The sequence below is a fragment of the Sardina pilchardus genome, chromosome 10 (assembly GCF_963854185.1).
Source record: "Sardina pilchardus chromosome 10, fSarPil1.1, whole genome shotgun sequence".
Lineage (NCBI taxonomy): Eukaryota > Metazoa > Chordata > Actinopteri > Clupeiformes > Clupeidae > Sardina > Sardina pilchardus.
The window spans coordinates 3,912,169-3,938,187 of NC_085003.1; the positions used below are offsets into that span (position 1 = coordinate 3,912,169).

Consider the following 26,019-nt stretch of genomic DNA (forward strand, 5'->3'; position numbering starts at 1 on the left):
TTAAAATGGTTGTACTTTTAATATACAATTTTTAAAAAATCATGTACATGTACATAAACCATGATTATATAAAACCACAATTATCACAAACCATATTCAATAGCATGATTCAGGATTCCACTGCTTTGGGGAACACTGTTCTGTTGAACAAACCAGTGTAATTTGTAAAATGAACAATCATCATTTATTGAAGCACTTAAAAAATGGATTACACACAAAAGAAGATATTCATCTACACATAATCTTACAACTGATAGCTCCCAGAGACATGAAAAAAACGCAACAATATTGACCTCAATGAAGAGATTTTTAAGGCATGATCTTGCCAATGTGAAACTAGGACCACACACACGCCTCTTCAACCCTAAAAACATAAGGGTGATAATAAATCAAAATATATAGATAAAAGACGAAATATGTTTGATTTGTGCTGTCAATCATTACATTTTGAATCAAAGCGATCACAATTTTTCTGTGATTCTTCCCTCCCCCTTCCCCCACGACTGAAGCTTGTAAAAATAGATATTTAGATAAAGGAACCTTTCAGTTTTTTTCATATTAATATTATTTCATAGTTATTCCCTTAACTAAGACGAGTTGATACATACCTCTCACGTTTCAATGCGTGCTCTGGCGCACAGCGCTACTTTGATAGCACTTAGCTAGCCCAGTTCATTCATTAGGATCCATGAATTTAAAAACGACCAAACATCTCCATACAGTCACACGAGTAGTCACACTACCAAGTATGGTGAGACAAAATAAAACGTGGTGCATTTCTAAGCGGGTAAGAGGGATAACTTTTGTTGTGTGGCGGAATAACACTTGGGAGCACTTCGACTCGGCGCAATGATATCATCACTCTTGCACTTTCAGTTTCACTTTGGAGTGAGAATATTACTGCACCGGGTCGGAGTGCTCCCAAGTTTTATTCCACCACACAATGTATGCCTCTTGCTTAGAAATGTACCACGTTTTATTTTATCTCACCATACTTGGTCGTGTGACTACTCCTCCGACCTCCTTAACTGTATTTTAATAGGGAAAACATGGCAATTACACGCTTCCGCTTCCGTAAAACCTCCGGCACTGTCGGCTGAATTAATTGTGACATCGGTGCCCAGCTAGAAATTAGGAGCGGGCCGCTTCCGTAAAACCTGTGGCGCTGTCGGCTGAGACGCGTCCTCGGCTGAGTCGCAATTGCCACCTACAGTACAGAGAGCTGCTCGACAGCTGTTAACTAGGCGCTCGGCTCAGACCCTTTTTACCAGCATGAAGCCGATTTCAACGGCTACTGCAGCAATCGTCAAGCATGCAGCCAACTCAAGTCATCACTGGAGTGTGCATGACTTTGGATGAGAGAAGACGCCTGACTTCTGCTGATTCTGCGAAAAACTCGAATTATTCATTACTAATAATTCGAGTTATTAGTAATGAAATGTTGACCCACTTTGTCCGCGAAGTTCCTTCGTCATACCTCCAGATGAAACGAAAAGAAAGAATTCAGAAATGTAATTCAACTAACAATCAGACAACAACCGAGAATTCTTTATCATGCCGGATTAAAGTAGAGCAAGGTGGGGATCAATAAGGTGTAACGATAGCTGTTTAATTAGCTCAAAGGTAAACATTGGCTCAGGGGCTAAAACTAGCTGGGGTGGTGGGGGTAGGCCTATTATTTACGAGCTCAGTCTTCGACTTGTGGAAGAAAATAAATTGGAACAAAATCCTACTACTGACTTATTTCATTTTTATTACAACTGGTATGTCTCGTTAGCCTCGCGAGCCATCCACGTACTTCCGGCCAAGGATTGCCTCCACTACGAGTCTGGCCGTGCTCCTCTGTGGAGCATTCTGCTCGGTAGAATTGTAACAGAACGCCCCCCCTCCAGAAAGCAGCCAATAAACGAAGAGACGGGTTGGTGGGGGCGAAAGGGGGAGGGCGCTCGTGACGATGACGTTAAACGCCTGCGCTATGTTGTTATGAGTAACTATCGCCGATTGGGTGAGAGCTGTCCAATCAATTCAAACCAGAACTGGGCGTTACTTCCCGCTTCCTGCAAGCGCTTCAGAGCAAAGAAATTCCAGACCATAATACGAAATGAAATGGTAGTATTATGGGATGGTCAGGACCAGGCTAATGTCTCGTGTCTCTTTCTCATACTACGTATGCATATTACGGTCACAGAGACGTGCTACATGGAGTCGACTGACATGCATGCCGTCTTCTTGTGTTTTTTTTTTCTCAGATGCAGCCCGCCGGAATTCCCTGACTAATAGCGCGTTCACACTGTCTACGTCCGTCGACGGATCTCGGAATGCCTGTCTGCCGTATGTATATTTGCATACTGCGATCTAATTGGCTGACGGATCCGTCGCTGCCTGAAAAGTTGAACATTTCTCGACTTTTTTGACGGAGGCAGCGGAGCTGAAGGAACGGACGGACCCACAATTCCTTTCGAGTCCGCCCCATGCAAAGTCAATGAAATCTGTTGACGGACAGTGTGAACGCGGGGTAACGGTGCAGTCACACGCTTGTCCGTTGTTTTCCCATTCACTTTACATTGGCTGGACTTCATTTGATGCCGCACTGAATTGTGGGTCCGATGCGTAGCCTGGGATACGTTGCCTTCGCTAAAAAGTTGAGAAATGTTAAACTTTTGACAGATCGCGCAAGCGCCAGCCAATGAAATTCAGTGTATGCAAATGTTCAAACACTGACAAACCAATCAGTTCGCGTTTATGGAAATGTGATGAAATGAGGCATGCTGTCCTAGATTAAGGTGACCAGTTGTCCGAGACCAAAACCGGGGAAATAATCCCAAAAATGTGGAAAAAACAGGGACATATTCAGTTTGACCATCAATCTGACTAAAATACGTACAAGTTTTATATTCAAAAAACGGGGACATAGGTAGTTTTTCTGTATTTTCCCGGGGACAGGCAACCAAAAACGGGGACTGTCCCCTGAAACCGGGGACGTCTGGTCACCCTATCCTAGATTCATGCCGAGGATTGGCCGAGTGTTTTCGTTTTAATCGGGCCGCGTTCGGCCCGCACAATTTTGGCTACCTGGGCTAGGTGTTTGATCGCTTCTAACTTCATTTCTGTTTGGATCCTAATGAATGAACTGGGCTAGCTAAGTGCTCACAAAGTAGCGCCGCACACCAGAGCCAGTGAGTGCACGAATTAAAACGTGAGAGGTATGTATCAACTCTTCTTAGTTAAGGGAATATAGTAGGCTGGGTGAACCCTGCCTGAACTTCCGGGGAATTTTAATCTCGCCCGGCAGCTCAGGCTGGAAACCAGCAGATCTATCTCCTCTGTTTACTGCCAGAACCTTTGGCTCCAATTAGAAACGGCCATACTCTAGTCCTGGCACACTATTGGCGATACAAACTTAAGCGACGCGAAGTGCAGTAGAAAGAAAGCGCAGCCTCCCCAGACTATAAGATTCTTTCTTAAAAGATTGAGTTTAGTATGATGAAAACCAGATTAGGAATGCAGTTAATATGAAAACACGATGAAGTGTTCCTTTAATGTTGAATTAACACAAAATAAGCACATTTCAATTCAAATAGTTTAGCAGCATCTATTAAACTTTTAACATCAATCCCACTACATAATTCCACCAAAACCATCAAGGCCATTAAAACTGGATCAGTTTATGTTGCATATTTCTTATACAGTCATGGCTGAAAGTGTTGGCACCCATGCTAAAGTTGACTAAAAAGAGGAATTTAAAATCATCTTTTGGAAACATTTATTGATTTATTTATGATACATTATTCATTCACACAGAAAATTGGTGTCCTTAAAGGTTGGATATTTCCTCATTTTATTACTTAAGAATACAATTATTACAATTTCCATAAGATTGTATATTCCTCTTTTTAGTCAACTTTAGCATGGGGTGCCAACACTTTCAGGCATGACTATGTAGCAGTCGAAGTATGGACTTTTATTTTGAAATGAGGATTGAAGTTAAGAAGAGAAAACAAAGAGATGTCACCACTGAGACAGACTCTTAGGGTAAGACTGAAGGGAGACTGCAGGAAGGTCAACCACTCACTTCTCATTCAGCTGTAGCTCTTACTTACAATAATTCTGCCAGTGAAATTGTCCATCGCTGCCTTTGGAGGCTCATGTCGAACGATGGCGCTTGGAGGGGGGAATACAGCTACGCAGAGGGCTCTGGGGGGACTATGATGTTGTTCGACGCAGAAGCATAAATTAGGCTTTAAATTCAAAAGGAAGCACGGTATACTATCGTTTGGTTGAAAAACACTGTACTTTGCATCTTGTACTTTGGTGTTTTTATGTAGGCTATGTTTTTAAACAAAATCAAATATTTTATGGTATTGGTACACCCAGTAGCTGGTTGGTCTGAGTCTGGACAGGATTTCTCTAAATGTCAATGGAGAAAATGAATGGGAAATGTTTTTCCAGGACCTGAGTCGGTAGGCCGGAACTGTGGAGAGCTTTGTAGTCTGTAAGAGTAATTGTTATGTGCAGGCTGCTGGGTTAATTGCATCCGAAGCAGGCTACTCACTAAAATCGCAAATATGTGTATTCAGCTGTGCTACGGATATAGATACAGATATAACAAAACAAAACCTAGGCCATCAGTTTTTTTTTTTTTACAATGCATTAAATATTACAGCTAATTGTAATTAATTACGGCTAATAGTACTCATACAAGAGGACCACCAAAACAGTGTAGCCTACTGATCATCATGCACTTGTAACTTGCATGAACATCATGTCAAATGTTTGTCGATTTGCACACTCAAAACGTGGTCACAGTCTAGAGCCTTGTATAGCAAACCAATCTGGGAATAAGAGAAAGGAGGATTTGAAACGCAAAGATCTGGCGGGAAAGTGGATATTTATTTAAACTCTGTTTGTTAACCCTGAAAAGAAGGAAACTCTGGACCTTCTGTTCCAGAATGAGAGGTATTTAAAACTTATCAGTTACCACAATAACTGACTGTGAACAGAACCGTTTTGCTGGCAAGTTTTCCTCAACAAACCCTGAGTTTGACCCTATACTACAGCTGGGCAGCTTTTGTGACATTTGTTTTTCTTTCCTTCTTTACCTGTTGAACTTGAAGTTGCATTCATTTCCAGTCGTCTGTTGGAATAGGATTTCATGACCCAACTCTGTATTCAAACCAATTAACCTGTGTAGGATATTAATTAAAGCGCTGCAGTAAGCTTATGATCATATAGTTCCAACGCTGCTCCTTTCATGTGAACACGCACAGAGTCTGACACAGTCAACACAGAAAGTTCACAACCACCATAGTACCAATTACCTCAGCTCGCTTGCTTACACAAAGAAAGGCTGGCTATGAGCTTTGGACTCGAATCTGCAGCTATATGTAAAGAGAATTCAAGAGATTTTTTCTCTTGCTGTAATGGGTTAGGGTTAAAAAAAAATGGACACATCCATAATTGTTATTCAAAGACAGCTGATGGGAAGTGAAAAGCTACTCCTATGAGCCATTACTACCAACGTAGTTATGTAAGGGATAATGTTTTCTTGATGTCAGCTTCCTACGTCATACACCGCCGCCATATTGAAATGGGGGAAAGCAAAGCGTCTCTGCCATAGGAACCCTTTCGTTTTTGCATAAAAAAGGCATTAGTCAAACTTTTAATTAACATGTTATTTTTATACTTTGAGTCATTATCTGGAGAGACTAAGGCCAGATATAGAATACACAAATTGAATTTGGTCGGGTTGGATTAAACAAGATGCCCGTACGAGGTAGCCTATACCTGAAGACCGGTGGGTCTTCACTAAAAAAATGAATGGGTTCCTATGGTGCTGCATGTGCCAAAACCAATGTTGGTCACTGGCACATCTCCAAAGGAGTTGCGGTAATAGTATCAGAATTCAGTTGATGACTTTTTATAGTTGTCAAGCGTATGTTTAATGCCGAGTACACACCTGCAGAAATGACTGAATTTTCAGTTCCAGGACAGCTGATCTGAGCTCAGAGAGATTTAAGTTAATCTCAGAATATGTTAAACCTGCTTTTTGGAATATCACTGACATTTGATCCAATTTCCTTGCATCTCTGTAATCCTTATACAAACTTGTAATCTTTGTAAATATACAGACTAATGATGATGACAGAGAAGAAAAAAAGACTTACTAGATTAATAAACAAAGTAAGACTTGTGGCAAGACCCTGTGGATTATAGCATAATAATGCCTGTCAAAATATAAGGCGTACAAGAAAAATACTATTACCAGCCAAGAATGCCCTTTTTTGGGATGTTCTCAAAACTCAAAAAATTTTGGGACAGAATCTGATTTCCCATTTGAACTATTACTAAACTCAACGTTATCAATTAATCCAAATGACTACATGAGTATTCAACTGTTTACTCACATCTTCATCAACTAAAACTACAACACCAGAGTGTCTGTAAGGTGACATTAGCTGAACACTTTTGATAGCAACTAATTCTCACATAATAATGTACACCACTAAAAATGTCATTAGTGCCACTTGTGGCACTGATATGCCTAGGTAGTCAGCATTACAAGTCTTTTTGGTCAAAAATGACATGGTTTGCAAGGCAAATTGCAATGGCACCAAAAATTGCAGAGCAGGCAATGTAAGCTGTAACAGATTTTGTAAATTGCACAATCATGCCCATGAAGAGAGTTGGAAAGACTTGAGACAACAGAAAGGTGCCATCCAGAATGGCAAAATCCAGACCAACACCACGCTTATCATGATCTTCTTGCTCTGTGGAATCAGATGGATGGCCAATCTGGTAGTGCTGTGGGGTGTAGTATTCTGAAATATCCCTGCTGAAATATGAGTGCCCATTGACACAGTCAGGTTTATGGTTCAAGACCTCACCATGATCATCAATCTTCAAATGCACAGATTCCCTGGTGATGGTGACATCATTCTTGTTTAAGGTTTTAAGTTTTCCTTTTGGCATGTAAACCTAGAGCAACAACAAATGTAATAGTGACTACATTGAAATATTACAAAATATGTGAGAGATGCCCATTAAAAATAAGTTACATGTGGATTGCTCTGAGGTCCTACCTCTTTGTCTTTATGATATTGGCAAGTGAGGGTGTAGGGAAGAGTCTGCAGGGTAGCATAGGCAAATCCTGTCAGAGCAGACATGGTAGTGACCAAGACCACATTCTTGGACAAACAAATGACAAGAGCAGAGATGGTGAAGCACACCATACTGCTAAGATAGACCATCCTCGAGCCAAAGAGACACACCAAACGACTCATGAGTAAGGAGAAGAAAGTTGAGGTAGCACATTGCAGAAAGAGGCCCAAACTGCCCATCCGAATGCCTGTGTAAAAAGAGGGTTACTTAAGTTTTAAAAGGAACAACAAATCTAAATAAAAAATAAAAAATATATTTACACATGGTAATATTGATAATGAAATGATATACGAATATATTTATGTTTGAGACATTAGGCCCCTTTTGTAGGTCTGTGGACACAATGTCAGTGCTGAAGGAGGCAAACACTTGTTTTATACCAGAAAAAAGCCAATACTTAGTACAAATCTGCACTTAAATAATTTATTCTGTCAAAAAACAATGTGACATAGGGCGTTCATCTGCTAGAAGCAGAACATTTCTAAACTGCAGGAAAAGACACCTGTGATCATGTTTTAAAAGATGTCAAGGACTTCTTTTGAAATCACAGTCTACTCCATAGGATTATTAGCCTGGCAAGCCAAACTATACAGAAATGTATAGTCTGGGGTCGGACCATTCAAAGAGCTGAAGCCTGTGGGTGGGATGAACAGTTGTCTTTCAAACTGCCTCTGCACGTAATAGGCCAGCATTTGTGACCAATCGTAGCCGGTCGGCAAAACGGCAAATACATCCTTTTTTAAAAAGAATGACTTGAGTGCTTCTTTTTGCTCAACCTTCGAAGAAAAGCCCAAGTCTAACTCTTCCAAAGCCAAACTAGCGCGCTTCGTTAGCCTCACCCATCTTTCGTTTTTCTCTATGGTTGTGCAACACAGTCTCACACCCAACTCGTCGAGCGAGGACGCATGGTCCAGCCCCCTGGCGTCAATATCGGAAGCCGAAGGTGAGCTAAGGCGGGCTCAAGGACTCCGTACACAGATAGAGCGTTCTGATTGGATAGGCTGGCCTGGAGTCCCCCGGTGCGACCCTAGACCATCCCGCTGTAATTTCCCCTTAAGAGACCGCCCAATAACATGTTCATTCCTCTGCAGTTTTGATGTCAATAAATAGAAGGTGAACGTTAATGATCTGGGGCCTGTACTACGAAGGGAGCTCAACCTACCCATATGTAACCCAGGGTTTGCTTTGCTTTGCTTAACCGGGGTTGACAAAACCTGGTTATCTTGATTGGTGTTAGTCGGTACTACGACGCTGAGTAAGAAGTTGATTTGTTGAACTGGGGTTAACCTCATCCGAGTTGGTGCGCGTTCACATAAAATGGGCGGGTTGCAGCGCAAGCAACCACTTTTAAGGATGACGCGATCACGTTATTAAACAGATAAGGAATGCGCAATGATTATAAAAAGTTGCGAGGAATTAAAACGCACTGTACGACATCAAATATCAAATACGTCGGCAGCAAACAAAGCAAGACAAGGCTGTTGGCAACGTATTGCAGATCGGATATATGCATAAGTAAAGTTTTATTTCATGTTCAATAGCCTTTGTGTTACGGAGGATTAATAGCTTTCGGAATGTCTGAAATGTGTTGAAATAAATACATGTTGAGTTCATGAGTCCTACAGATGCAACACAATTCATGCCATGTAGATTAATAATGATAATTGAATGTTTAGCCCAGTTGACTGATTTAGTGTAGACTATCTAATCCTGAACATTTTAGATGCAACGGCAGTGCCGCTGGCAGCAGGTGAAAATGAAACTCAAAACATTCAGAAGGTTTATATAGACCTATAGCTTGCATTAATATTTCTTAATTATGAAAGTAGGCTATGTTATAGGCTATTGCCTATGCTTATAGCCTCCATTTTGCCTCGATCAGCTGACAAATGCAACAAATTCCCTCGGCCGAGAATGTAGCCTATATCTTTCATAGAGAATATAGGCTATATGCAGAAAGATTCTGGCGGTCTTTAAAAACCCTCGCCTTGCGAAGAGAGCCGCTTACAATTCAAGCTCCAATAATGGATCTTCCAGGTAGCCTACGTAGACATTGTGGGGTGGTACTTCGCCTACAAAGGGTGTGGTTAACTGCAAACCTCGGGTTAACTAAGAACATAACCTGCTCGGAGCAGGTTTGAGATGCAGCGTAAATTGTCATGGCAGCATACCTCGGTTAAAACCTATCCACCTTTCGTAGTACGGGTTAACCGGGAAGTTACGCCACACGTGATCAACTTACTCTCGAAGTTACCCAGCTAAGCCAGTAACCCTGCTTCGTAGTACAGGCCCCTGATTACTTGCATACTCAACCTGGTGTTGATAACCTACTTCATGTAGGTCTGTAGGTAGGTGACAGGCACTCAATTAGACTTACACACCACCAATACAATGTAATGACATTAAAATGTAGTCTAATCGTTCAAAAATCAATATGAAATATTGAAATACAAAATAGGCCACTTAGTTGGCTTTTAGTATTATGCAGGTCACAGAAACATGAATTATTAGAAAGATATGAACTAAATATGAAATAGCTAGGTTATAACATAGGGAATGGAATGCTTTGTTGCTGGATAGTGATCCAACAAAAATACAATTTTAACTTACTTTGTGTGGCACGAGTACAAATGGTAATGCAGATTAAGACTAGGCGATTTCCTAGGCAGGTATTAATTTGGGACTATATTGGGGGTGAAGAAACGACGAAGCACTGCTACTTTTTCTGTTGGCTCACTTTTACTCACAACATTCTATCCGGCAACAAAGGATTCCATTCACTATTCTCAGCTAACCTAGCAGGGACGCTGCCGGACTACGACCATGAATGCACGGAGAAAAAATGTTTTTGCTCACTGATCTAACTTTAGGGGAATAATTAGTGAATAATCCGATTTCATAAAACACTGGCTATTCCTTAAAACAACAACTATTTTTGCAATTTTCTTTCCTTTATCTAGACTTTATCTCTGACCACTTTCAAGCCATGGCCTTTAAAAATGTTGATGTCAAAATCCAGTGTTTTTTTTATTTATCTATTTTTATCCCTCGCGAATAGATGGTTTAAGAGTTGAATGCAGATAGTTTAATAGACGTTGATAGACAGAAAGTTTAATGGATGTTGATTGCCAGATGTCCTTGTTAGCTCATGTCATGTTTGCCTCTAGTTAGTCCTTATCATAGATATCAATAATATTGCAAGACACTTATCTCCTCCATGATCCAAGAATGATTTCATTCAAAATTGTATTTTTTTAACATTTATTTTAACTATTGGCAGAGAACATTCTATCCACATTGTATCCACATTTATTAGCCTACATGGATCTGATAATATTCCCTAAATTATAACACACCCTGTTGAAACGTGTTGCTCAAATCAGATTCCCAGTACATTCTGGCATCGTGTACTGACCCTGACCAATTCGCCTCTACATTTGTGATAAAATATGAAGCATCACCTATCATCTGGCTATTATTAAAATAAAAATGTGTTTTAAACATCAACACCATTAAAAGCGCATCTAAAAAATAGAAGAGGCCTAGCCTATCCATTAGACCTAGTAGGAAAAGTATAGTGCGGAAACCTTTTCTGTTGACATGGCAAAGCTTCTTTTCAGTGTCAACAGTCATCATACGGTGACTATGCCTCTTTTGAATATCTTTGTGCTGTTCTCAAAAGTTGTCCAAAAATCCTGTTGCTAACCATATATGGACCTCCCAGTTTGCCAGTTGCAGTCTTCCTTGAATAATTCTGTGAATTGCTCTCTGAAATCTGTGTTCACTTTAGCCCTATTCGCACGGGATTAGTATTACCTGGGGAGTGGGGACCTTTGGTAATTTTCAAATTACTGCCCCACCTCTGTGTTACTTGCAGCGCATTCGCACGGGATAAGCAACGTCTGTAAATTACTCTATTTTCACTAACATTACACCCAGATATGTCGTATTCTAACATCCGAAAACAACGCAGAAAGTAGAAAAGATAGGCAATTGCAATAACAATCACTGAGATGTAGATTCGCACGGGATTAGTATTATCACCGGACGTCTGTGTTTGGCGAAATACAGTAGGTAATTTGCGGCGGAATTTTTACTTTACAAATTACAGACATGGCACATTCGCACGGGACTAAGATCTCAGGCATCCTCCGCAATCATCACAAATCACCAAAGGTCCACAGGTAATACTAATCCCGTGCGAATAGGGCTTTTGACAGCATTGTTATATCTGGTGACTTCAACATTCATGTTGATAATCCTGAAACCCCTCATGCAAGAGACTTTCTGGCGCTGATTGATGCCTTCAGCCTGACACAACACATACAGGGCCCCACCCACTCTCAGGGCCACACACTTGATCTAGTTCTCACAAAAGGTGTAACTGCCTCTAAATCTGTTCTAAATCTTATCTGATCACTGCCGTATTTTTATTGAAGTCTGCATGTCCCCCTATCATCAGAATAACTCCATGATGATCAGTAAGAGAGCTATTAATGACAAAACTTGTGTTCTCTTTGAGCAAGCACTTTTCGAGTCCGCAAGCCCAGTCCCAAGGACTGCTGATCACTTGCTGGAAGATTTTAACTTAAGAATGACAAATATTATGGATGATATTGCTCTGTTAAGACTAAGACAATTCACTGGCAAACAGAAAGCTCCATGGACGAATGACCTTTCAGTTAAAGTACAAAGGAAAGAATGTAGAAGAACCAAAAGGAAATGGCGAAACTCCAAATCCAAACTAAACTATTTGATGCATAAAAAGACACTTCACAAATGCAATTCTGTAATTTGTGAAGCGAGACAGTCTTATGTTTCTACCATCATCAACAGCAAATAACACTCGTGCGATTTTCTCCACTATTGAGAAGCTCACAAATCCCTCCCCTCATCTGGCACCTGAGCTTCTATCAGTTGATAAGTGCAATGAATTTGCTTCTTTTTTTAAGTGCAAAGTAGAGAACATAAGACATTACATCTCCTCTATGTCACACAAAATCTCTAATTCAGCACTCTGTCAGATTTCAGTCCAGTTGACTTTGCCACTCTTGAAAAGACTGTAAATAGTCCAAGTTCTTCTGAGCTGGACATTTTACCCACTAGTTTTTTTTAAGTCTGTGTTTCATCTAATAGCTACTGATATGCTTTTAATCATAAATACTTCCTTGCTGACTGGCACATTTCCCAAGTCCCTCAAAATGGCAGTTGTAAAGCCTCTACTTAAAAAGAGCAACACAACCTGGATGGGTCTGTGCTTAACAACTACAGACCCATATCTAATCTACCTTTCATCGGCAAAACAATTGAAAAAATTTTTTTTAATCAAGTGTCTGCCTTCCTGACAACAACTTCCTGTCTTGATCTCCATCAGTCAGGTTTTAGAGAATACCACAGCACCGAAACTGCTCTGGTTAAAGTAGTCAATGACATTCGGCTGAACAAAGATGCTGGAAAAACCTCTGTTCTCATGCTGTTGGACCTCAGCGCAGCGTTCGACACTGTTGACCACAGCATACTATTAGAGAGACTAAATGCTGTGTGGGTCTTTCTGGCTCAGTCATCTGCTGGCTAAAGTCCTATTTGGAGGACAGGAGTTTTTATGTTTCAATCGGTCATCATGCCTCAGCTCCTATGTCCCTAACGTGTTGTCCCTCAGGGTTCAATCCTTGGCCCTCTTTTATTTAATCTGTATGCTCCCACTTGGCCAAATCATAAAGAAACATTCCATCAGTTACCATAGTTACGCAGATGATACACAGTTATACATATCCCTGTCTCCCAATGAGTTTGCTCCCCTGGAATCCCTTTACCACTGCCTCAACCAAGTTCAAGACTGGATGTCTAAAAACCTTCTCAATCTCAACATTGACAAAACAGAAGTAATCATCTTTGGGAAAAAAAGAACAGAGACTTAAGACTGCCACATTTTGGGAACGAAAGGTTTTGAGGTAGCAGAAACCGTAAAGAACCTCGGGGTCACTATTGACGGCAATCTAAGCTTCAACAACCACATGAAGGCAGTCACAAAATCAGCTTTTTATCATTTAAAAAACATAGCAAAAGTTAAAAAAATTCATATCACGGGTAGACCTCGAAAAACGTATTCATGCTTTCGTCACCAGCAGGGTGGATTATTGTAATGGTCTTTTCACTGGTCTTCCTAAAAAAAACAATAAAAGCTCCAAATGATCCAAAATGCAGCAGCAAGGCTATTGACCAGAACCAAAAGAAAAGATCATATCATACCAATTTTAAAATCTCGCCACTGGCTACCAGTGACCTACAGAATTGATTTTAAAGTCCTTTTACTTACTTTTAAATCACTAAATGGCCAAGTACCTCTCTAAAAAGCAGAGATGCTTCAAACATATAGCCCAGTAAGATCACTCAGATCAGCAGATAAGTTTCAACTGGTACAACCCAGCACCCGCACCAAGCAGGGAGAGGCAGATTTTAGCTGCTATGCAGCCCGTCTTTGGAACCTTCTTCCCATAAACATCGAAACATCTCCCACCATTTTCATTTTTAAGTCCAGACTAAAACCAAACTTTTCTGCGATGCCTTCCTCTAACTCACTCCTGCACCCGTGGTCTACTTTCATGTTTTTATCGTGCTGTGTTTTGCTTTTATTTTATTTTGTTTTTTAATCTGTTTTATTTAGCCTATGTTTGCTTTTTATTTTTATTTTACTCAAGTTATTTTTAACTTTTAACATTTTAATCAAAGCCCCACATCATCATAACAATCATAACAATAGCCCCACATCATCACATACCCTTCACCATAGCTAGAGATTGGCATGGTGCTTTTTCCAGTAGGCCTATTAGCCTGTTTGATGCTCATTGAGCTCAATGCAAATCAAACAGGCTAATGGGCCTACTGGAAAAAGCACCATGCCAATCTCTAGCTATGGTGAAGGGTATGTGATGATGTGGGGCTATTCTAATTCCAATGGCCAAGGGAACTTTATCAGGATGCATAATATCCTGGATCCATGAAATAGCTGGCCTTTAAAAATAAAAATCTGCCTGCCCCTATGTTAACCCTATGGGCTCTATTATCAGGATCAAATGGGCATTGTCAGAAGTCACTCGCGCCAGTTTCTTTGGGGGCGGTCCTAGCGCAAAAGGCTATAATGACTGCGTGAAAAGTGAACATTGCGCTCAGCTCAAAGTGAAAAGGGGTTGTCTTAATTGAGTTAATTAGTCGTGGGTGTCTTTTGGGCGTAGCATGCAATAAACCAATTAGATTTCACACCCTCATTCCCTTTAAAAGCCTGGCGCATTGTTCAATGGTCTGTTGGTATTATCATGGCGGAGTTACCTGGGCGTCTACTCCAGAAGAGACCGACTTGCTCGTGCGTGAGGCATGATGGGCGGCGCGTAATGGAGGCTTGGGAAGGCTAAGCCTTCCCAACTTTTATGCTGGGAAATTGTGAAAATAATGTACATGATGTGTGAATATTATTTTCTAACACGGATTGTTCCGGTCCTTGATGTGGCTGCGTCTCGATGTTGCATGGCAACCATTCATATGGAGGAAATATTTATTGGAGGAAGAATGATTATCTATGAATACGTCGACGTATAGTTAGTTTTAGAAAAGCAATAAGCCACTCGAGTCCGTAGTTTAGGCTACACTGATTTTAGAACAGCTAAGGGGGGTTTTAGGCACTTGCCTACGGTCCCTCGGGGGGCTTCTGACTTAAATAGATTATTTCAGAATGAACGCAGCAGCCACAGCAGTAGCCAGAAGCCAGTTCTCACTATTGATCATTATCATTATTACATTTCCCTTGTGTGTGTGTGTATTCACACCAAATTGGCATGCCATACCGTACCCACCCAATATGCACAGCATCCCATTAGCTGCCTGCCATCAGGCTATACAATCTTCTATTTTAAGAAAAAGTCAGTCAACACGTTATCAAAATTAACTTAATGCGCTATAGAGCTATATCCACGCGCACACATTTCGTCTGAACAGGAGAGATTACGCACGCAGGCGCGCAACTAGGCTACGTGTTGTTTTCTTTTACTCGGCTATCAGCACACAATGTGAAGCTAATTCACTAACTCAATAGCCTACTCATCATGGATATCGCAAGTTCTTTAAACAAACAAAACAGAAAGGATGGAGGATGGAGGCAGCTAGAGTAGTTATTCCAGATGAGCAATAACAGGTAGACAGTTGCCAGAACACTACAGCTGTTTAATGCCAGACGTTAAAGGTATGCTAGAACAAAACTAACTGAAGGTAACTTAGCCATAGGGCTGTGTAATGTTGTCTAAATGAGCAGGTCACTGTTAGACTTTATTATTGTATTATTGCATGTGGATGTTGTTATGCTATGTATGCTACTTTTTGCTGACCAATACACGAACCTAAAACCGAGAAACGGACAAATATTATTTAATTATATTCGGGCTGCGCTCGCTCCTGCTGATGAAAGAAGTGCGCACTGTGCACTCTTCCATATCCCCAAGCCTCATGCGCTCATATAATAGCCTTTCAGCTATGCGCGAGTGATTTCTCGACTAGGTTTTTCCTGGTCAGTGGCGCACTTACTTTCTTCATCCATATATTAGCGACTGGCGAGCTTTGCGCCGGACCACACCTATTGTCTTCACTGACACGCCTGTTAGGGCGCAATATCATCTCCCATTTAGAGAACGTACATTTGCGCTGGAAAAATGAAGGATGCGCTCGCAGAGAATAGTAATTAAAGGTTGCGCCAGTCGCGAAAGCTCATTGCCCGGTTGGCATGATAGGGCCCTATGCGTTAAATTCCCATAGGGTTACATTGGGGGTCAAATACTTCCTTCCCCCTAGCATGTAGGAAGAACATTTATTTATTTACGATACATTCTTCAATCACAAAGAAAATTGGTGTACTTAACGGTTTTATTTTTACTCATTTTTTGAATTAAGACATTAAGATCAATTGTCAAATGATGATTTTATATTCCTCTTTTCAGACAACTTTAGCATGGTATCAAATATGTTTTCTCCCCACTGTGGGGAGCACATGAATATAAAATCATCTGGCGCAATAGTCAAGGCAAGTTGCAAATGTACCATGGGCGCAGTGATATCACGCAACATCTGAAAATAGTCCCCATAGACAACAAGCAGTAGTAGTGCCTGATATCACTGCGCCCATGGTACATTTGCAACTTGCCTTGATTATTACGCCAGATGAGAGTGTAGTTCCATGTCAAATCAGCCTAGAAAAACGCCAGGTTTAATTTTCAGTTGGTCTAATTGCACTTTCTAACTTGAGAAGAGACACGTTTTAAATGGGAAAATTACCGTAAATCTTAGTCACTTTTAAACATGATGCTAGCAGGCGAGATGCTACTGGTCTAATCCGATTCAATGATCTATGCTAGGCTGAAGCTAAAGGTTGTATCGCCAGACTCACAGAATGGCTGGATGAACGGGAAAAGGGTAAATATCAATTGTTTTGCTCGAGGGGAGGTGGAAAATTAGCTTATTTCCAAAAATGGTGGAATATCCCTTTAAGGTTTAATGTTAGCGACTGAAAACAGCAATAAAACCCAATGTGTGTATGCCTTTGTTTATATCATGCTGTTTGGTCAGGAGTTACATTTAGCCAAACCAGAAGTTCAGATTTTTTCAGAGCAAAGTTTGTGGCAATGCACCTACAGTCAGGTAGCCGAGAAATCTAGACTCCCCTAACAGCAGCAAATCTAATTTGCTGCAAGGGAAGACTAGCAACTCTCTGTTGACTTGGGAGCTGGCCAGTTTCAATGAGGGCTGGGCCAAAAACATTGTGTATAGAGGAGTGAGTTTTACTATGTATTTATTGAAATATTGCTGGCTGAAGCATCTTTTGTGGCATATAATCAATAAATCATGATATAGCTTTTGCTAAAGTTTTCCTCTTTGTACTGCCCTCCTGTGGCCTCTCTCATTGTTCTTCAGCAATGACATAGGAAATGTTGTGCTTGCCAACAGGACATGGCTGTCACATTCTGTGAAGGTCTGCCAGGGAAATTCATACATAAATGGTGTGCCTTCTCACAAAAGCAGTGTCACTGGCCATCATTTACATAACGAACATACAACATAAAACTGATGTAGGACAGACATGCTCTTTTCCAACACATTTGTAGCCTACTTTCCATAATGTAGCCTGTTATGTTGACACATTTGATGGCTAAGGATGATTGCCATTATGTGGAGAATTACTTTTGGTTTAGAGAGCTCAACAGTCATAAATTATTTTTTTTCAACGGGCAAAGGGTGTAATAAATGTATTTATAGTATGATGCATTCTCTCTGTGAAAATAATCTATATTACACTTAAATCACTATAGTTTCCCTGCCTCTTGCCTGTGCCTGTTGGGGTGTCCACGACCATGGCAACCTTGACAGGGAGAACAAGGCCGCACTCCCCCTCCGGATAATTGCATTAACCTATCCCACCCATATCCTAGTATTGGAACACATGCTAAAGTTGACAATGTTAAATCTTTTGGAAATTGATCTTAATGCCTTAAATGAAAAAATGGGGAAATATTCAACCTTTCAGAACATCAATTTTCTTTGTGAATTAATAAGGTATTGTAAATCAATAATGTTTTTCCTTAAAATGCAGGTGTCACAAGTATTGGAACGCCTATGTTAAGGCGCCTGCAGTCAGATCTTTATTTCTAAAGGCCAGTTATTTCATGGATCCAGCACACTATTCACCCTGATAAAGTCCCCTTGACCTTTGGAATTAAAATAACCCCACACAACCCTTCATCATACCAAGAGATTGACACGGTTTTGTTTCAGTTATTAGCTGTTAGCTAATTAGCTGGTTTCATTCTCATTGAGCTCAATGCAATTCAAACCAGCTAATTAGCTATTAGCTAATAACTGACATAAAAGCATGCCAATCTAGGGTATGTGATCACGTGGGGTTATTTTAAATCCAACGGCCAAGGCAACTTTATCAGGATGCATAGTGTCCTGGATCCATGAAATAACTGGCCTTTAAACATAAAAATCTGCCTCCTCTATGGGAATTTAACATAGGCGTTCCAATACTTATGACCCCTGTATTTAAAGGAAAACATTTATTTATTTACAATACATTATTGATTCACCAAGAAAATTAATGTCCTTAAAGGTTGAATATTTCCTCTTTTTTTTTCATTTAAGGCATTAAGATCAATTTCCAAAAGATGATTTTATATTGTCAACTTTAGTATGTGCTCCAATACTTTTGGAGGGCACTATCTCGAAACGTTCTAATCGAACGCATTTTCTATTGATACAGAGTGCGTGTCTATTGAGATACATATCGTTATTGTTTTATTGCCCAGCCCTATCTGAAATCCCGACGTTTTGCTCAACACACTTTTGTCCTCTGCCTTCGAGTGGCTCTTGTGATCTTCGGTACATTAAGATGGCAAACTTAGATTTTTGCTACCCCAGAGCTAGGTAGTTAGCTTCAATTAACTCCCAGATCTCCTTATATGGGCAAAGATTTGGTTCTTTTTAGGCAAACTTCCAAGATCTATTGCCAACTGCTAACAGCAACCATGGTTTTAGCAAGTATGTTTTGGGAAGTCTATGGCTATGCACTCAACACAGTTAAGTGCACAGTATAGTCACCATTTCTGACCTGTTGTGCGACAATGTAACGTCACAGGGAACGCCTTATCTATTTATAGTGCATAGTGGTCGCAACACTATTTGCAGCCTGAACAGACGTGTCGCTGTTGTGAAAAGGCTTTTGCTACCTACTTTACACCATTGAAGAAGAAATGTATCGTTCTCGAAGAGCATTAACATAGCAACTTGCTTCTTTGATGATACCTCAGACTTCGGTTGCTGCTCTTCACAACTGGGGGACATTACCATCTAGTCTCAAAGGTGATTGCAGCTAGCTGATGAGATGAGTTTGTGTGCTCTCCCTAAGTGGAAAGGTCTTAGCAGATATCCTTTGTTGTTACCTTTTGCTGGAATGCTTATTATGTGCTTGGGTCCTAGTTATTTCCCCTTAATTTCTCATGTTGCAACACTGGTAACTTTGTTAACTTCCCAAAAAACTATTAATGATTCATGACTGTAAACAATTCAGTCATCCAAACTACAACGCTTAACTCTGTTAACATAAAAGCCATTTAACACCGGATTTCCACTTTAAGCGTTTTAGAATGTCCATTCAAAACAGTTGATTAACTGTGCAATGAGGCCCTTTCTCCAAATAAACCTTAACTTTAGCAACAGTCCTTACCTTCGTCATAATGTTGTCTCAGTGTTGTTCCTGGAGCAGCACTGGGGACACCTTCATACAACCCTTCACCCACAAAGTCTGTGTAGAACAGCATGAAAGACATAACCGCAATCCAGCTGCAAAGCTGTGCTATGCAAAGCTGTCGCATCACACGTGGCACATGACAATAGCTACGGTAGATGGCAGGTGTCATGGACCAGCATGTCTGCAGTAGGCACAGCAGGGCACCAGACTTCAGCAACCTGAACTTGCACCTGAGCAGGTAAAAACATGAGCAGGGCATCCAACGGCCGGTCTGTAGGGTATTTGGCTCCAGAGATGCAGACGGATGTGATGGTTCCTGTGATACCTTCATAGTGACCAGGACACTCGACACAAAGATGAGAATGAGCAGTGAGAAAAGGCACTCTGCCTGCCCCCCAAGGTACACTGACAGCAGGCTTCGACTCCAATCCAGAGCAGGAAGCAAATACCCAATACAGCCTCCCAGACTAACCATGAAAGAGAACATGGCGAAAGCCTGGTTATAGTCCTCCTGGTCGTGGTACAGATCAGACAGCAGCGCCTCTAGAGGAGTGAAGCACAGTTGGCCACAGAAATCTAGCAGGCCCACACCCAGGATAAGCAGGCCGACATGAAGCATCTGACCTCCCCAGAAGTACGCTGCCAGAGCATCTGCATGTGGGATAACGATCAAGGCAAGCAGCACACCCAGTGACAGCAGCCAGATGAAAGGCCATCGACGGCCATAACTGCTGTTGCAATGATCACTTGCAGAACCTATCAGTGGGATGAATAGTAGTCCAAGGACTGGCCCAATACCTGGAAAGAAGGGTCACATTGTGAATAGTGCTTCATCACCATAAATACAAATTATGAATGCAAATTCAACATGACTCAACACAAAAGGTTTTAAGGGTTCTCCAGTTTGTCATATCAAATGGTGAACATTTCTGTATCTTTTCATATCATAACACAGTTTATCGCAGACAGAAAAAAAAATTCTCAATAAAGGGTAACCCTAATAACGAGGCCATGGGTTCATTACCCAACACACACACACACACTCTTGGCATCTTTGGTAAAGTTCACTAAAAACAGATATAATTAATAATAATTAATAATCTTTTGGTGATGTATTGTTCTCACAATGAAATTAATGAGGGAAAATATGACCTTGAAGGGAAGCAAATTTGTTCTGAGGAAAAGAAGAGCTCATAAAAAAATGTTTTAACAACAACATGTCACTCGCAATTATTGGCACCCTTGCTTGTAATACCTTCTTAAGCCTCCCTTTGACAATACAACAGCTTGTAATATACTCCTGACACTCCAAGTTGGAGAATACAAACCAAGGGATTTAAGACAATTTGTCTTTACAAAATCTCCCCAGATCGTCCATATTCCTAGGTCGACACTTGTGCATTCTACTTTTTGACACACCACTGTTTTACTATGGACTAGATCAGGGATGAGATGGCAAAGGCCGAATTGATTTTGTGTAACCATTTTTGTTGTGATCTTTTTGTTTTGGTCTAAACTTTCCCATTGTTGATATGTAGGAACATTTGTGAACTCACTAAAGTTCAAAGTTTATTGTCATGTACTCATAAATAAGTATTTATAAGCATTGAAATTCCTGGTGCTCAAGTGTCCAATCAACTTCAAGAATAAATAAAAAAGACAAATAAATAAATAAATAGACACTATTTTTAAAAAGGATGGAAAGAGAAGGAGGAAGAAGGTAAAAAAGGACTAGGAAGTGGGCATATTATATGTGAGAAGTGACTAAGAAAGATCAAATCAATGTAGTATATAGAGCTATACCTAAAACCATGGTCATGTATTGCTCCGCCACCCCTGCCTCCAGCAGCAGTGGTGGCACATAGGTGATCCCAGCTGCCACGCAGATCTCTAAGCCACAGGTCATGGAATTCAGCAGGATGAGTCGCCACCGGGACCTCCATTCAGGCATATTTTCACAGCCTGCCTGCCTGTCCTTCAGAGCCGTCAAATCTAACAGATGGGGTCCAGTTTAGTGCCTGAGAACAAAGTGGCCACCAGAGAATAGGAGCTGGGACAAGACGTCTCAGATATCTTAATGGATCCATCCTGCTTTAGGCATTCCAGACCTAACAAAACAGAGAAAGTGGATATGATATCATAGATAGAGCAGTAAGAGAATCTCCTCTAAAACAGACATACTCAATATTTCTTAAGAAATACAGCAGCAAGCATACTTCTATCCACTCAGTAGATTTACCACCTGCCCCATATAATATAAGAATGTCCCACACTGAACAGTAAAATGCTTGTCCCATATTGGATCAATGATGGATGAGGCTTACTCAACAAACATATGAGCACATTAAATCTGTTTTTTTTCCCCCATGAATTGAAGTAAGATACTTTACTGCAGCTCATTAAAAATAGGATCAATGACGAACGAGTCGTGTATATTTTGCTGGGCTGTAACACAGCAAAATAAACATGACTGTCATTGGCCGGGTTTCCCAAAATTGTTAAGAAGCTCTTAAGTGCTAAGAACTTCTTAGGAGCGTTGTAAGAATGTTCTCAGAACGCTCCTAAGAAGTTCTTAGGACTTCAGAGCTTCTTAACGATTTTGGGAAACCCGGCCATTATTGTTTATAGGCTCCTCCTCCTGTCTCTGTGTTGCATCTCTCTCCTACAGGTGAGCTAGGTCCAAATATTCTGGGTTGCGCTAAATAGTACTAATAATAATTAATAATAATTATACTAGCCTATAAGTATAATGCACATATATTTGCTACTCTTGTGTTTTCTATAGTCTAGGTGCTTTTCTTGTTTTGTCTTTCAAGAAAGCATTTCAAATCGTGTAGTAGGCCTACCGGCCTATTTAAAAACATACAGAATGTTACGTCTAACTTTTCCAGGGGGTGATGATGGGACATATAACTTAATACAAAAATACATCATTTATTTGATCTTTTATGTCCAAACCAATGGTCTTGCTTAGCCTAAATACAGGCATAATAAGGTTTTGATCTGCTTGCTTTTTCTGCAGCTTAGCCTTCCACTTACACATCACTATATCATTACAGGTGGGCCTACGCAATTTCGATATCCTGGCGAGGTTTGTTGAGCTCTACTACAGGTGGTTCAATTTCAGCCTCACTGCTCCAGGACGCGGTGTTGGTTAAGCTCATAAGTGGTTAAGCGCAAACACAGAACGTGGACGGCGAGGAGCGAGCTGAATTTGAGGGAAAGGTGTGACGAGTGAAAATAGGTGATGTTATCTGAACATCCACCAACTATAATTGTCAACGGGACTTTTTGACGTCTCCAACGTTAAAGTATAGAAATAGTGATGGACCTGCAAATAATAAAGCGTTTTTATTTTTCTTAACGCCAGGGTTACCTCAGCGCCCCAAACACCGAACAAAATCGGCCCACTTCGAGTTCTACGACCGTCAAAAGTAAGCTACATGCTTTATACACAGTCGGACCATCACAGAAATCTGATCTATATGGGCCGAAGTCGGGTAGCAAGTACTTGCTGAAGTCTTCGGCAAACAAAGGTAAAACGTATGCCGTGAGTATAATAAGGGGGGCAATCGTTTGCCGTCAGTAACCTAACTTTCACCAGGCCACATAATTTGGTGGGGATAACTGTACTGGTGCTATCCTAGCCTATCTACAGCAGGCGGAAGTGTACAAGTTCCATTAATAACACATAGCCTACTCAGCCAACTTTTTAAAAAGCTTTCACCTACAAATTGTCACTAACTACGGTAGGATATACAATTTCTAGGAGAAATGAACTTACTTTGAACCGGATCATCGTAACGTTAGATCTCAGCGCACAACCCCTCTGCTGTCGCGTAACTTTGTATCGTCGAAATGCACGTAGTGACGTGTGAGTAGGGGGCGGGGGAGGGGGAGGGGTGGTGGAAAATGGTAGCCTATCTAGCTTGCTTTGTAGTGCGGCAGCCGTGGGGTCAGACCTGGTTTTGTCGGTCAAAGTTGTAGTTTTTTTTGTTTTTCAGAATCAAGTAGGCCTCTTTATGATTAGGAGGTATATCCCTTGGGCAATTCGAAGCTCAATGTGCTACAGGTGAAAAGGATATAAAAACATTAACAAGCAGATATCACTATGAAACTTCACTTCACCAGTTGATTACATCAATATGAAACATAAATGTATTACACGTCTTCTGTAATTTAATCTTTGAATATGCAAATTAGGCATGATGTGATATGCGCTGATTTGCATAAACTTTAAAAGATCCAATCTAACATTCAACTGAACATTGCTAGCACCCATGGATGAGTTTCCTTCTGGTTTCCTCTCACTCTGTGAACAAAATCTCCACTTCAGAAGCATTTACACACCAAACGTTACAGTCTCATACTTGACCATATTTAGAAGGTTTTTACTGAAGAGTTTGTTAATATATTATTCTTATTTATATATATTATATATTTATTTGTTATTCAAGTTATAAATGATTTAAAAATGCATATTTTTCATGGTTGTTTAAATCACTTAATTAACCTATTTAGTGAAGTTTGCCCTATGTTGTGTACTGCTAATCAGTCGTATTAGACGTAATCAACCATGAAAATAAGTCGACACCCATTTCAACAAGTCGTTTTACTATTGACAGCCTATTTATTTTGGTTTCTCGTCTAGCTCAGTATAATTAATAGATAGATAGATAGATAGATATACTTTATTCATCCCCAAGGGGAAATTACAGTGTTTCAGCAGCATACAAACACAACATTCAACAAAAACATACAAACATGCATACATACAGAAAAAACATTTAAAATGTTATTCCTTTCTCTTTGCCCAGATGGGAGTCATTATAAAGTGCTATTGCAGTAGGTAAAAAAGTCTTTCTGTATCTGTCTTTCTTACAGCTTAGTTGGCGTAGCCTCCAACTGAAAATACTTTTTTGTTTTACCAGTACATTGTGTAGTGAATGAGTGGTATTGTCCAAGATATTGAAAAGTTTGTGCAGCATCCTTCTCTCCACCACCAACTCCAGGGGCTCTAGGGCTGACCCCAACACAAAGCCAGCCTTCCTAATGATCTTATTTAGTTTGTTAGTGTCCCTGGCTGTAATGCCACCTCCCCAACATATGGCAGAAAAGAAAATTGCACTTGCAACAACACTCTGGTAAAACATTTGCAACATTTTACTGCACACATTGAAAGACCTGAGCTTTCTCAGGAAATAGAGTCTGCTTTGCCCTTTCTTATATACAGCCTCCGTGTTGTGTCTCCAGTCAAGTTTGTTGTCAATAAGAACTCCCAGATATTTGTAGTTCTCTACAATGTCCACTTCCTCACCCAGTATTGAAATGGCATTTGGCTCAGGCCTGGCCCTCCTAAAGTCTATCACCATTTCCCTGGTCTTAGCCACATTCAAGACAAGATGGTTGTTTTTGCACCATGTCACAAAGCGGTCCACCAGTTGCCTGTACTCTGTCTCCTCACCATCACTGACACACCCCACAACTGCAGAATCATCAGAGAACTTCTGCAGGTGACATGACTCAGAGTTGTATTGAAAGTCAATCAGTCTAATTAAAAACAATTAATCAGTCTACAAACTTCCAAGCCCCCATTCTAACATTATATTTGAATCTGGTTCTGCTCACGACCTGTCAACAGTTTTGAACATTCAACTAGTCATATGCCTTAAGCAGCATTCACACCAAGAACGATAACCAACCATAACAATAAAAATGTCCCCACTGGCCAACGATAAGAAAATTCTCTCCTTGTGTTAATGAATCTGATTAGCTGTTAGCTTTTGTTCTCAAAATCGCTCTGAAAGTGATCAACAACGATATAGTTCTTCATATCGTTATTGTTAGCCTATAGTTTATGTGTAAACATTGTCATTAACAAGAGCAATATTTGTTTATCGTTCTTGGTGTGAATGGCCCTTTACTCTCAGATAGCCTATTTAATTTAAAATGTAACTTATCCAGCGTCACTTCGGCTACTTTTGTTACAATGTTGCCTATGTGTTGTACCCGGACAGTTTAGAGTGAACATGGGGACGAGAGTTCAGATCATGAGTAAACAAAACAATTCAACTAGCATTACACTGCAGACGTTGACTAGCATTTTAAACAGCTAGTTTCTGCCGTTTTTATGGGACAACTGGTCATATCATTCTCCCGTTTATGCATCTCATTAACTTTTGCTTTTGCATGCAACACCCATTGTTGATAACGGATTTTTGGTTGGTTCAAAACTGGTGGGAATGCGGCCTGGTTCACTAGATAGCTAGCCTAAAAATCTAGACGTCCCTAGCGGCAGAAAATCTAATTTGGCTGCCGGGGCAGTCTAGCAACTCTCCGTAGAGCTTGGGAGCTGGGCTGGAAGAATCACCAGACCAATCACATCATTTACAGGTCCTTCTAAAAAATGAGCATATTGTGATAAAGTTCATTATTTTCTGTACTGATAAACATTAGACTTTCATATATTTTAGATGAATTAGTAGTTCAGTAGTAACTGAAGTAGTTCAAGCCTTTTATTGTTTTAATATTGATGATTTTGGCAAAAAAGTAAAGAAAAACCAAAAATCTCAAATCTA

General features: G+C 40.4%; 1 protein-coding gene across 1 annotated transcript; it reads right to left on the reverse strand.

The window, feature by feature from the left end:
• On the reverse strand, nt 1-23,337 carry LOC134093518 (solute carrier family 45 member 3). Its single transcript, XM_062546586.1, has 5 exons — nt 23,226-23,337; nt 21,245-21,549; nt 19,418-20,239; nt 7,080-7,345; nt 1-6,975 (listed from the first exon to the last, which is right to left on the reverse strand). The coding sequence occupies exons 2-5, from the start codon at nt 21,390-21,392 to the stop codon at nt 6,556-6,558; spliced, it is 1,656 nt and encodes a 551-aa protein (XP_062402570.1). The 5' UTR covers nt 21,393-21,549; nt 23,226-23,337; the 3' UTR covers nt 1-6,555.
• Between the last annotated feature and the right edge of the window lie 2,682 nt (nt 23,338-26,019).

Excerpts from the sequence above, each read along its gene's own strand:
- LOC134093518 (XM_062546586.1), bottom strand. The coding sequence starts at position 21,392 with ATGCCTGAATGGAGGTCCCGGTGGCGACTCATCCTGCTGAATTCCATG. Across the intron at positions 7,346-19,417 it reads GAGACAACATTATGACGAAG|GCATTCGGATGGGCAGTTTG; the intron begins GTAAGGACTGTT and ends CTTTTTACACAG. Across the intron at positions 6,976-7,079 it reads AATATCATAAAGACAAAGAG|GTTTACATGCCAAAAGGAAA; the intron begins GTAGGACCTCAG and ends TTGTTGCTCTAG.